General features: G+C 46.1%; 1 protein-coding gene across 3 annotated transcripts in view; it reads left to right on the top strand.

The window, feature by feature from the left end:
- Positions 1–12888, top strand: part of CNTROB (centrobin, centriole duplication and spindle assembly protein) — a 137292-nt gene extending 124404 nt beyond the window's left edge. For all 3 annotated transcript variants that reach the window (XM_088446126.1, XM_088446125.1, XM_088446128.1), the window contains exons 15-19: positions 947–1089; positions 1254–1305; positions 1566–1620; positions 11948–12038; positions 12143–12888. In XM_088446126.1, the coding sequence (XP_088302252.1) occupies positions 947–1089; positions 1254–1305; positions 1566–1620; positions 11948–12038; positions 12143–12220 (419 nt within the window). In that variant the 3' untranslated portion in view covers positions 12221–12888. The remainder of the gene's footprint in view (positions 1–946; positions 1090–1253; positions 1306–1565; positions 1621–11947; positions 12039–12142) is intronic.
- Positions 12889–14108: the final 1220 nt, after the last annotated feature.

Here is a 14108-nt window from a genome sequence, read left to right on the forward strand (position 1 = left end):
TGCTGTGTTTCACCGATGTCTTAGCAGGCTATGGGTCACCTACCTGCAGTTACAGGTGCAGAGCGCTCTGCTGTATTTCACCGATGTCTTAGCAGGCTATGGGTCACCTACCTGCAGTTACAGGTGCAGAGCGCTCTGCTGTGTTTCACCCATGTCTTAGCAGGCTATGGGTCACCTACCTGCAGTTACAGGTGCAGAGCGCTCTACTGTATTTCACCGATGTCTTAGCAGGCTATGGGTCACCTACCTGCAGTTACAGGTGCAGAGCGCTCTGCTGTATTTCACCGATGTCTTAGCAGGCTATGGGTCATCTACCTGTAGTTACAGGTGCAGAGCGCTCTGCTGTGTTTCACCGATGTCTTAGCAGGCTATGGGTCACCTACCTGCAGTTACAGGTGCAGAGCGCTCTGCTGTATTTCACCGATGTCGTAGCAGGCTATGGGTCACCTACCTGCAGTTACAGGTGCAGAGCGCTCTGCTGTATTTCACCGATGTCTTAGCAGGCTATGGGTCACCTACCTGCAGTTACAGGTGCAGAGCGCTCTGCTGTATTTCACCGATGTCTTAGCAGGCTATGGGTCATCTACCTGTAGTTACAGGTGCAGAGCGCTCTGCTGTGTTTCACCGATGTCTTAGCAGGCTATGGGTCACCTACCTGTAGTTACAGGTGCAGAGCGCTCTGCTGATGGTTGCCAGGTCCTCTATGGCAATCGTTTTAAGGATATGACTCTTATAAATGGAGCCTGTCTTCCCAGTATCTGTGGCAATGAGCGGGTTAATCTTCTCTGTGGTTAGACAGGGTATTATTTATTAACGAGGGACGGTGGGGAGTCAGACTAACGAGCAGAGGCTCCCGCAGGGGGGGCTCAGTGCATCCATGGGGGATCAGATCAATAGATTACTCCATTCATACATTGTACTTCTCTTATGTCTTCCACTCCCCCAGTCTCTGCAACTCTACCCCAAACGTCTCCGGAGCACCCCTTCCAGGAGGAGCCCTCTTTAAACGCCTCTGAGATACCCCAGAACTGGGGAGCGAGCGAGGACAGAGCCACCCCAAATCCCATCCTTCAGTATTACATCCGCATGGTGAGAGACAACTCTGATGTCATTGTGCCCTAGTGATGGTGATCTTCAGCCGGGGGGCTGCCTCTGACGCATCCTCCCCTCGTTACACTACCACCAATAATGTGCACAAATACCTCCATCAGATATTCATGTTCTCCGTCTCTCTTCTCCTCCTCTATCCTCAGTTATTAGATCGGACTCCAGGGGACCCCCTGAATGAGCTGGACAAAGGTCCTGGTGAGTGGCTTGGAGCTTTATGGTGGGGTCAGTACGGCAGCACAGGGTGGCATTAGGGTACAGAGATCTTCCTGATTGAGGGGTGCTTAGAGGAGACAAAGGGCGGAGAGTAAAATGATGGCCCTAGGACCGGGTGCTCGTCACCACTGGTGTGTAATACACAGAATGTGTGCAGTGGCCTGTATAAAGGGATTGCTGGGCAGGTATTGTAGGGCTAGCTGTCTTGGATTCATTGTGTATTTTCTGATATCTTCTCTCAGACATGACTGAGCTGTGTCAGTATCTACTGAGCACGGAAGGCCAGCCCCCTCACAGGTAATATAGCCCCCTCACAGGTAATATAGCCCCTTTCTTATCCCCCTGCTCCTCTGTGTAATATATACACTTATCTATCACTCTGTTCCTCTGTAATACACACATCTATCTATCTATCTATCACCTGGCTCCTCTGTGTAATACATATTGTACATCACTCTTTCTCTGTGTAATACACACGTCTATCTATCTTGAAAGGGTATGTAATACCGGCTGTCGTGATACCTCCTGTCACAATACCGACAACGGTATCCCGATGGTTGGTATCCCGACAGGGGTGGGGTAAGTATACTTACCCTTCTCCCCCTAACCCTCCCCGTTCGTGCCTAAACCCAAGTCTCCCACCTTCTTGCCTAAACCTAAGTCTCCCCCCTTCGTGCTTAACGCTAACCCCGCTATGCTACCTAAATTTAACTCCCCTCCCCCCCTGCGGCTAACACTGAGGGTGCCCCGGACTTACCTTGTTCAGGTAGCCGTCCTTCTGTGTTCCGGCGTCGGGATTAAGATAGGCGTTGGTATTTCGATGCCTAGCTTAAGTCCCTTGTCGGGTTTCCCCTGTCAGGTTTGAGACTGGCGGCATCGCCTGGCTACTCTATGTAATATATATTGTACATTTATCTATCACCCTGTTCCTCTGTGTAATACATCGGTGTTCTCCACAGAAAATTTTTCCAGCCGGGTGGTATGAAGAAGTAGCCGGGTGGGGGCCTTCGCAATAATAAAATGTTTTAAATCCATAAAGTCTGTAGGATCTGGTTCCTCTAGTGAAATCTGAATCCGGTTATTTAGTGTGCTCTGCTGCATCCCTTAAACAGGTTTTAATTCGTTTTAGAGTACTAACCCACTCGCAGGCTCTACAGATACTGGGTGTGATTCAGCAGTGCACGCATGTGACGTAGGCGCAGCTCAGCATCACATCCGGCATCCGTGGCAACAAGGACACGTTGAGGGCGGCGGGACGCAGCGCATTGGGGCGGGGGGGGAGTGCCGGGCAGTAAGTTGTACGGGGATGCTGCGAATTGGGGTGGGGGGAAGTGTCGGGCTGTTTCTGGCCGAGCTGTGCTTCCGCAAAAAACAGCCTGGGTTGAACACTGTAGTGCTCTGTACGATACACAGCAATCTATCACTCTAGTACTTCCTATAATTTACACGGCTATCTTATCACTGTAGTGCTCTGTATGACACATGGCTATCTATCACTGTAGTGCTCTGTATGACACATGGCTATCTATCACTGTAGTGCTCTGTATGACACATGGCTATCTATCACTGTAGTGCTCTGTATGATACATGGCTATCTATCACTGTAGTGCTCTGTATGACACATGGCTATCTATCACTGTAGTGCTCTGTATGACACATGGCTATCTATCACTGTAGTGCTCTGTATGATACATGGCTATCTATCACTGTAGTGCTCTGTATGATACATGGCTATCTATCACTGTAGTGCTCTGTATGATACATGGCTATCTATCACTGTAGTGCTCTGTATGATACATGGCTATCTATCACTGTAGTTCTCTGTATTATACATGGCTATCTATCACTGTAGTACTCTGTATGATACATGGCTATCTATCACTGTAGTGCTCTGTATGACACATGGCTATCTATCACTGTAGTGCTCTGTATGATACATGGCTATCTATCACTGTAGTGCTCTGTATGACACATGGCTATCTATCACTGTAGTGCTCTGTATGACACATGGCTATCTATCACTGTAGTGCTCTGTATGATACATGGCTATCTATCACTGTAGTGCTCTGTATGACACATGGCTATCTATCACTGTAGTGCTCTGTATGATACACGGCTATCTATCACTGTAGTGCTCTGTATGATACATGGCTATCTATCACTGTAGTGCTCTGTATGATACATGGCTATCTATCACTGTAGTGCTCTGTATGATACACGGCTATCTATCACTGTAGTGCTCTGTATGATACACGGCTATCTATCACTGTAGTGCTCTGTATGATACATGGCTATCTATATCTGTAGTGCTCTGTATGATACATGGCTATCTATCACACTATCACTCCCTGTAATTTACATGGCTATCTATCACTGTAGTACTCTGTATGATACAGAGCACTACAGTGATAGATTGCCATGTATCATACACAGCTATCTATCACTTCCTTCTTCAGGGTTATAGGACTCCACAGGGAGACAATGCAGTGTAGGTGGGACTTGGAGGATCGGACACCAACCGCAAAGCTTTTCAATCCCAGGATGCTCCAGTCCTTCCCCCTATACCCCGCCCACAGCCTGAGAGCAACTTAGTTTCGTTGGTGTCCGGCAGGAGCTGGATCACCGTTTTAACAATGGGGCTGCTATTATGCAGCCCAAGCTTATTTTTATGATTTAATTTTATTTTAATTTATTCTGCTGCTCCATCACCCTTCCGCGGCTCCGTGACTCCAGCCCTCAGCTAGGTACTTTTTGGCAGGGCTCCAAGGAGGACCTAGCTAGCAGGGCTCCCCGAACCCCAGACTGCAGCCGGGACTCATGGTGACAGACCAGAGGCGCTGATGTGGACACCGGTGCGTCCGGGACTCCACTAGACCACCAGGACACTACACGAACTGGCGCAGGGCAACGATTAAAGCCAGGGGACCCGGTGGGTAATGTTAGCATAGGGGAGAAGGCGCTCTCCCTGCCGACCCTCCCCCAGCTCAGGGCACAATTCCACTGCGGTCTTGCTTCTCCTCCCTCACACTCCGCCCCACTCTGAGACTCTCGGCAGCTATTTTCTGCATTCAGGTCTCCGGGAATGCCTTGTCCAGTGTTCTTGTATACCTCTCCCAAGGGCCAGGTTTATACAGCGCTATATCCTACCAGCCACTGCGGTCTGTGTAGTTGATTTTAGTGCCCACTGCAGTTATATTGTATAATTCTGCATTTGTATGTGATTTGTGCTAGCACTGCTGTTTTCCGATTACTGACAGCTTATACCTTTCCCTTTATTCTACTATAACCCTGGCATACTAAGGTATAGGGGGTTCATTGTACCTCACATCTCTCTATATTTGTGAGTGCTATTACATACTATATATCACTGTTGCGCACTACACTGTGCCATATTACACATACATCTGGGTTGCTCACTGCACTGTGTCACATTGTGTGTTACATTGTTCTTGCAGCTATGTCTGGCAGAGGCAAGAATAACAAGCAGCCTGCTGCTCCCACTCTGGTGTCTTGTAAATCCTGCTCAGCAGGTTTAGCGTCAGAGGACCTCATTCACGATGGTCTTTGTGCTCTTGTTATACTGCCCTGGGCCCATCAGCCCCGATGTCCTCTCCTCAGGACCCACCCTGGGCTACTCTTTCACAGGTGCTGGCAAAAATTGCGGACCACATAGCGATCCCTATGGGATGGCAACAACAAGTACTCCCTGCAAATACTTTGCCTTCCCCATGGGTAGACGTACTTTCTACCTCATTGCAAAGTCTGGCGGTTACCTCTACAGCCTTTCAACAAATGCTGCAAAAGGAGATAACCTTACCTAGTAAACCTACTAAGCCTGCTGTGTTATCTTCCCAGTCCACACAGCTATCAAATTCCGAATTATCATCTGGGGAGGCAGAAGACGCAGACCTCTCTCACTTTGACTCCCCCTCGGGAGACAAGGAACCCCCTCTAAATTAATTATACCTGCACTTGTGAGAGCTGTAAAATCTATTCTCCAAATAGAAGAGACAGAACTCACTACTAAGACAAAGGAGCCCCTCTTTAAATGACAAAAGGTAGTTTTACCAGAGTTTCCTCACTGTGATCAGCTATCTGATCATATGAGTGAGGCATGGAATATGCCCAGTAAATGATTTTAGCTGCCTAAATGTTTAGGTTTCTTCCCGCTACTGATTGCACTAAATGGGAAGTTCCCCCAGCAGTGGATTCCCCCGTGACACGTCTGGTTAAGAATGCCACCTTACCTATCCATACTGCAACCTCCTTAAAGGAGACTACGGATAGAAGGATTGAATCTATATACTCTCTTACAGGAGCTATTACTCATCCTGTCAGGGCTACGGCCTGGGTGGCAAAAGCCATTGAGAGTTGGGCAGAGGCCCTAGAAGATACATTTCCCTCTGATGTTTCGCGGGAACAGCTGTCCTACATATCTCACATTAGAGATACAGCCTCCAATTTGAGTGAAGCAGCTCTGGATACGGCTCTCCTAGCTTCCAAGGCATCTGCCACTTCTGTGGTGGCCCACCGTATTGTTTGGCTACGCTCATGCAAGACAGATTCAGATTCTAAAAAGGCATTTGAGTCTCTGCCTTATTCTGGGGATATCCTGTTTGGCCCAGAATTGGCCAGAATTGTGACTACCTTGGCAGCTTCCAAGACTGCGTTCCTGCCCTCTGCATATAATGCGAAGCCTCGGATGTCATCCTTTCGGTCCTTTCGTCCTCAAGGAAAAGCTAAAGGTCAGTCCTTTCCAAGGAATCGGGCATCAACTAAGGCCTCCAAGCCTAGGACCAAGCAGACCTGGGTGACTAGACATCCAGCTACCAAATCTGAGAACAAGCCTTCAGCCTGGGAAGGCCGACTTCTTCATTTCGCCCAGTTCTGGCGTCAGACCACATCAGACGCCTTGGTAAGAGAAGTGGTCTCACAGATATGCACTCTCCTTCCTGAGACGACCCCCCCCCCAGCAATTCTTTTGCAATGGACCTCCTCGGACCCAAGAAGGCCCTGCTGCTCCAAAAGGCCATTCAGTCCTTACTGCTCTCAGGAGTAATAAATCCGGTCCCCTTCTCACAGTGAGGGGGGGCTATTATTCTACCCCTTTTTTAGTTCAGAAGCCCAACGGGTCTCATCGGCCTATCCTCAACCTCAAGTCTCTGAACAAGTTTATCAGTGTGCCCAGGTTTTGTATGGAAACCCTCCGCTCTATTATCCTGGCTATGGAGCCTGGGGACTTTATGGTGTCTCTGGACATTCAGGACACTTACCTACATGTACCTATAGCGCCTTCTCATCAACAATATATCCGGTTTGCTATACTACAGCAACATTACCAATTTCAGGCTCTGCCTTTTGGCCTTTCAACGGCTCCTCTTGTCTTTTCCAAGATCATGCCAGTTATGGCGGGCCTATCTTCGTCGTCAAGGGATCAGACAGCTCCCATACTTAGACGATTTCTTGCAGTTGGCCAGCTCCCCAGAGATTCTTCACCGCCATCTGCAGGTAACCATTGCCTTTCTACAAAAGGCACGGTTGGCTGATCAGCTTGAAAGAGTCTTCCCTGACACCTTCTCAAAGAGTGGTACATCAGGGAGTTCTCCTGGACTCTCAGGTTCAGAGAATTTTCCTAACAGCAGACAAAATCTTGGTATTACTGCACCGGGTGCACAGACTACTACACAGTCTCCGAGTGTCAATTCACTCTGCAATGCAGGTCCTGGGATCCATGGTGTCCACCTTCGACATGGAGTTCACTCAGTTTCACTCTTCTCCAGGTGGAACGGGCTGCCCCATGTGCTCAGATCCCAGACGATGGGCCTCTCCCCGAAGGTTCGCCTGTCCCTGGCCTGGTGGCTACAGACGCCCCACTTAGACAAGAGGCGCCCCTTTTGAATCTCGGACTGGGCACTACTAACCACGGATGCAAGTCTCCGCGGCTGGGGCGCAGTGACCGGACAGCACTCCTTCCAAGGCCGCTGGACTTCAGACAAAGAGGTTTTACCAATCAACCACCTGGAACTCGATCCATCTACAGGGCTCTCACTCTGGCTCAGGATATTCTTCAGGGTAGGCCAGTACAAGTAATGTCTGTCAACACCACGGCAGTGGCCTACCTCAATCACCAAGGAGGCACTCGAAGTCGGACAGCAATGGCAGAAGTATTCCGCGTTCTCACATGGGCCGAACACCATCTCCCAGCCATTTCCGCAGTGTTCATCCCAAGAATTCTCAAATGGGACCAAATTTCCTCAGTCGTCACGTCATGCATGCAGGAAAGTGGTCTCTACATCCTGTAGTCTTTAAACTCCTGGTGGACAAATGGGGTATACCGAATGTGGACCTCATGGCCTCAAGACACAACCACAAACTTCCAGTGTATGGAGCCAGGACAAGGGATCCCAACGCTGTGTTCGTGGACGCATTATCTGTGAAGTGGACTTTCCATTTGGCTTACCTTCTTCGAACCACTGGAATCGGTAGATGTCAAGTGGCTCACTGCAAAGACTCTGTTTCTTCTGGGTATAGCATCTGCCCGTAGAGTATCGGATTTAGGGGCGCTGTCATGTCGCTCTCCCTTTTTGAGCTTTCATCAGGACAGGGCTGTTCTTCGAACGCGCCCTGGCTTCCTTCCCAAGGTGGTTTCTCGTTTCCACTTTAATGAGGAAATTATGGTTCCGGCATTTCAATCGCCAGACCTCTTGGCAGGTGAGGCCTTTTTGGATGTGGTCTGTGCTCTGAAGATTTACTTGGACCGTACTAGTTCCATCAGGAAATATGACTCATTCTTCATCTACTATGGATTCCATAAGAAGGGATGGCCAGCTAACAAACAGACTCTGGCCACATGGATTTGCATGACTATCTCACAGGCTTACACGCAGACTGACCTTTCTGTGCCAGCTTCAGTATCTGCTTATTCTATTCGCTCTGTGGGTCCCTCGAGGGCAGCCCGGCGTGGCGCCTCGGCTGAACAACTATGCAAGGCGGCTACATGGTCCTCTGTCCACACCGTTCTTAGGTTCTATGCCTTTGAAATATTTGCCTCTGAGGATGCTTCCTTCAGGCGCCAGGTTCTCCTATCAGCTTAGGAGCATCCCCGCCCTTGAACAACGGCTTTGGGACATCCCCATTTTGTCCCTGTGGAGACCTATGGACCCTGAAGAAGAAAAAGAGAGTTATGGTCGAAATTACCCTTGTTAACTCTATTTCTTTGAAGTCCATACGGTCCACAGAGCACCCACCCTGACGCACCTGGCTTCTATGGCTTTCTTCTCTAGGTCACCAGTTCCCTTCTCTGTGTGAGAGTGTGATTCCTCAGTGTACCAGTCTTCCTCCTCTCCTATCCTGCTCCTGCCTTGGGCTTGTTAACAAAACTGAGTTGCCCGCAGGCTGTGGACGGGGTATAGGGGGAAGGACCAGAGCATCCTGGGATTGAAAAGCTTTGCTGTGCTGTCCGGTCCTCCAAGTCCCACCTTCACCCCATTGTCTCCCTGTGACCCCTATGGACTTTGAAGAAAGAGAGTTAACAAGGGTAACTCTCCTTTTTAGTACTCCCTGTAAATTACATTGCTATTTATCACTGTAGTGCTCTATACGATAAACCGCTCTCTATCACTGTAGTGTTTTGTACTATACACAGCTACCTATCACTAGTACTCTCTGTATTACACACTGCTTTCTATCACTAGTGCTCTTTGTACTATACATGGCTACCTGTCACTATTACTCTCTGTACTATACACAGCTATCTATCTCTATTGCTCTCTGTACTATACACAGCTACCTATCACTAGTGCTCTCTGTACTATACACAGCTACCTATCACTAGTGCTCTCTGTACTATATACAGCTACCTATCACTAGTGCTCTCTGTACTATACACAGCTATCTATCTCTAGTGCTCTCTGTACTATACACAGCTACTTATCACTAGTGCTCTCTGTACTATACACAGCTACCTATCACTAGTGCTCTCTGTACTATACACAGCTATCTATCTCTATTGCTCTCTGTACTATACACAGCTACCTATAACTAGTGCTCTCTGTACTATACACAGCTACCTATAACTAGTGCTCTCTGTACTATACACGGCTACCTATCACTAGTGCTCTCTGTACTATACACAGCTACCTATAACTAGTGCTCTCTGTACTATACACAGCTACTTATCACTAGTGCTCTCTGTACTATACACAGCTACCTATCACTAGTGCTCTCTGTACTATACACAGCTATCTATCTCTATTGCTCTCTGTACTATACACAGCTACCTATCACTAGTGCTCTCTGTACTATACACGGCTACCTATCACTAATGCTCTCTGTACTATACACAGCTACCTATCACTAGTGCTCTCTGTACTATACACGGCTACCTATCACTAATGCTCTCTGTACTATACACGGCTACCTATCACTAGTGCTCTCTGTACTATACACAGCTACCTATCACTAGTGCTCTCTGTACTATACACAGCTACCTATCACTAGTGCTCTCTGTACTATACACAGCTACCTATCACTAGTGCTCTCTGTACTATATACAGCTACCTATCACTAGTGCTCTCTGTACTATATACAGCTACCTATCACTAGTGCTCTCTGTACTATACACAGCTATCTATCTCTAGTGCTCTCTGTACTATACACAGCTACTTATCACTAGTGCTCTCTGTACTATACACAGCTACCTATCACTAGTGTTCTCTGTACTATACACAGCTATCTATCTCTATTGCTCTCTGTACTATACACGGCTACCTATCACTAATGCTCTCTGTACTATACACAGCTACCTATCACTAGTGCTCTCTGTACTATACACGGCTACCTATCACTAATGCTCTCTGTACTATACACGGCTACCTATCACTAGTGCTCTCTGTACTATACACAGCTACCTATCACTAGTGCTCTCTGTACTATACACAGCTACCTATCACTAGTGCTCTCTGTACTATACACAGCTACCTATCACTAGTGCTCTCTGTACTATACACAGCTACCTATCACTAGTGCTCTCTGTACTATACACAGCTATCTATCTCTATTGCTCTCTGTACTATACACAGCTATCTATCACTAGTGCTCTCTGTACTGTACACAGCTATCTATCACTAGTGCTCTCTGTACTATACACGGCTACCTGTCACTAGTGCTCTCTGTACTATACACGGCTATCTATCTCTATTGCTCTCTGTACTATACACAGATATCTATCACTAGTGCTCTCTGTACTGTACTATACACAGCTACCTATCACTAGTGCTCTCTGTACTATACACAGCTACCTATCACTAGTGCTCTCTGTACTATACACAGCTATCTATCTCTATTGCTCTCTGTACTATACACAGCTACCTATCACTAGTGCTCTCTGTACTGTACACAGCTATCTATCACTAGTGTTCTCTGTACTATACACGGCTATCTATCTCTATTGCTCTCTGTACTATACACGGCTACCTATCACTAATGCTCTCTGTACTATACACAGCTACCTATCACTAGTGCTCTCTGTACTATACACGGCTACCTATCACTAATGCTCTCTGTACTATACACGGCTACCTATCACTAGTGCTCTCTGTACTATACACAGCTACCTATCACTAGTGCTCTCTGTACTATACACAGCTACCTATCACTAGTGCTCTCTGTACTATACACAGCTACCTATCACTAGTGCTCTCTGTACTATACACAGCTACCTATCACTAGTGCTCTCTGTACTATACACAGCTATCTATCTCTATTGCTCTCTGTACTATACACAGCTATCTATCACTAGTGCTCTCTGTACTGTACACAGCTATCTATCACTAGTGCTCTCTGTACTATACACGGCTACCTGTCACTAGTGCTCTCTGTACTATACACGGCTATCTATCTCTATTGCTCTCTGTACTATACACAGATATCTATCACTAGTGCTCTCTGTACTGTACTATACACAGCTACCTATCACTAGTGCTCTCTGTACTATACACAGCTACCTATCACTAGTGCTCTCTGTACTATACACAGCTACCTATCACTAGTGCTCTCTGTACTATACACAGCTATCTATCACTAGTGTTCTCTGTACTATACACGGCTACCTTTCACTAGTGCTCTCTGTACTATACACGGCTATCTATCTCTATTGCTCTCTGTACTATACACAGATATCTATCACTAGTGCTCTCTGTACTGTACTATACACAGCTACCTATCACTAGTGCTCTCTGTACTATACACAGCTACCTATCACTAGTGCTCTCTGTACTATACACAGCTACCTATCACTAGTGCCCTCTGTACTATACACAGCTATCTATCTCTATTGCTCTCTGTACTATACACAGCTACCTATCACTAGTGCTCTCTGTACTATACACGGCTACCTATCACTAATGCTCTCTGTACTATACACAGCTACCTATCACTAGTGCTCTCTGTACTATACACAGCTACCTATCACTAGTGCTCTCTGTACTATACACGGCTACCTATCACTAATGCTCTCTGTACTATACACAGCTACCTATCACTAGTGCTCTCTGTACTATACCCAGATGATTACCTAGTACTCCCTCTGGTGTATACACCTCTTTCATGCTACCTCTGTATACAGATCGGAGGAGAACAACTCGGACGTTTCCACACATCAGAGTGAACACAAGAAACAGGCAGAGCGTAAAACGTCAGGGGTGGTGAGGAAAGAGGTAGGTACCCCCCCACACACACACACACACACACACACACACACTCTGGTTCTGGTACCGCACTCACTGGTTGTTACTCACCCCCACCCCGTTCTGGTTCCCAGGTATTGTCCAGTCAGCGTCGCCCCAAGCCACTGAAGCGGGTGGCTGGAAGAGGAGGGCGCACAGGAGTCTGGAAATAGGAGATCTGCACACGGCCTGTGTACTGCACATGTATGACCTATACACACCTCCTGTATTAGTGGTATATATTCTCATCCAGTCACACATGTAAGCGATGTACATACATGTAACTAAGAGGCTCCGGGGGTCAGCGTAACATGAGGGTGGATGGGGAATGCTGCTCTCCCATCACATAGGAGTTATAGCGCTGTGACTCCCCGTTCTCCCTCAGTCAGTCACCGCAGCCTCTGAGAGAAAGTCACTGTGGTTCCGACCACACGCTCTATTGGCACCTTAGGAGGCATATAAAGGGCCAAAGAGCAGGACATGTCAGGGGACGAAGGGGTCCTAACCCTATAGAAGGATGACACATGCATTCCTACATAGTGTTCATCTGGGACATTCCTGCGTTTCTAGGGAGAGAACATTATATCACTATTACAACATATCAGTATGAGTCGTACATGGTGTAACGTGCCTACTGGACGGCTCCATCGCCAGCAGGTGATATTATCCTATATCTCAGCGCATGACGGACGGACAGACAGGGACTGGAGATTGCCAACACTCTGTTCTCTTATTATTATTATTATTTATTTATTTGCCATAAAAAACCTGTATATTTGTTATTTTTACTTAAAAAAAAACTTTCATATAAATTATTTTTACATAATAATAAAATTAATGTTTTCAGGAAAATATTTGTTCTGTATTTTTTTATTCCTGTATAATATGTAACTCTGTCCCTACACCCTGCTTATTCCTGTATAATATGTAATAAAATCCCTACACCCTGCTTATTCCTGTATAATATGTAATGCTATCCCTACACCTTGCTTATTCCTGTATAATATGTAATAATATCCCTACACCCTGCTTATTCCTGTATAATATGTAATACTATCCATACACCCTGCTTATTCCTGTATAATATGTAATACTATCCCTACACCCTGCTTATTCCTGCATAATATGTAATACTATCCCTACACCCTGCTTATTCCTGTATAATATGTAATAATATCCCTACACCCTGCTTATTCCTGTATAATATGTAATACTATCCATACACCCTGCTTATTCCTGTATAATATGTAATACTCTCCCTACACCCTGCCTATTCCTGTATAATATGTAAGGCTGTCCCTACACCCTGCTTATTCCTGTATAATATGTAATACTATCCCTACACCCTGCTTATTCCTGTATAATATGTAATACTATACCTACACCCTGCTTATTCCTGTATAATATGTAATAAAATCCCTACACCCTGCTTATTCCTGTATAATATGTAATGCTATCCCTACACCTTGCTTATTCCTGTATAATATGTAATAATATCCCTACACCCTGCTTATTCCTGTATAATATGTAATACTATCCCTACACCCTGCTTATTCCTGTATAATATGTAATAATATTCCTACACCCTGCTTATTCCTGTATAATATGTAATACTATCCATACACCCTGCTTATTCCTGTATAATATGTAATACTATCCCTACACCCTGCTTATTCCTGTATAATATGTAATAATATCCCTACACCCTGCTTATTCCTGTATAATATGTAATGCTATCTCTACACCCTGCTTATTCCTGTATAAATATGTAAGGCTATCCCTACATCCTGCTTATTCCTGTATAATATGTAATGCTATCCTTACACCCTGCTTATTCCTGTATAATATGTAATGCTATCCTTACACCCTGCTTATTCCTGTATAATATGTAATGCTATCCCTACACCCTGCTTATTCCTGTATAATATGTAATACTATCCCTACACCCTGCTTATTCCTGTATAATATGTAATGCTATCCCTACACCCTGCTTATTCCTGTATAATATGTAATGCTATCTCTACACCCTGCTTATTCCTGTATAATATGTAATGCTATCTC

Source organism: Taudactylus pleione, unplaced genomic scaffold, assembly GCF_031769625.1.
Source record: "Taudactylus pleione unplaced genomic scaffold, aTauple2 ptg000393l, whole genome shotgun sequence".
NCBI classification, from domain to species: Eukaryota; Metazoa; Chordata; class Amphibia; order Anura; family Myobatrachidae; genus Taudactylus; species Taudactylus pleione.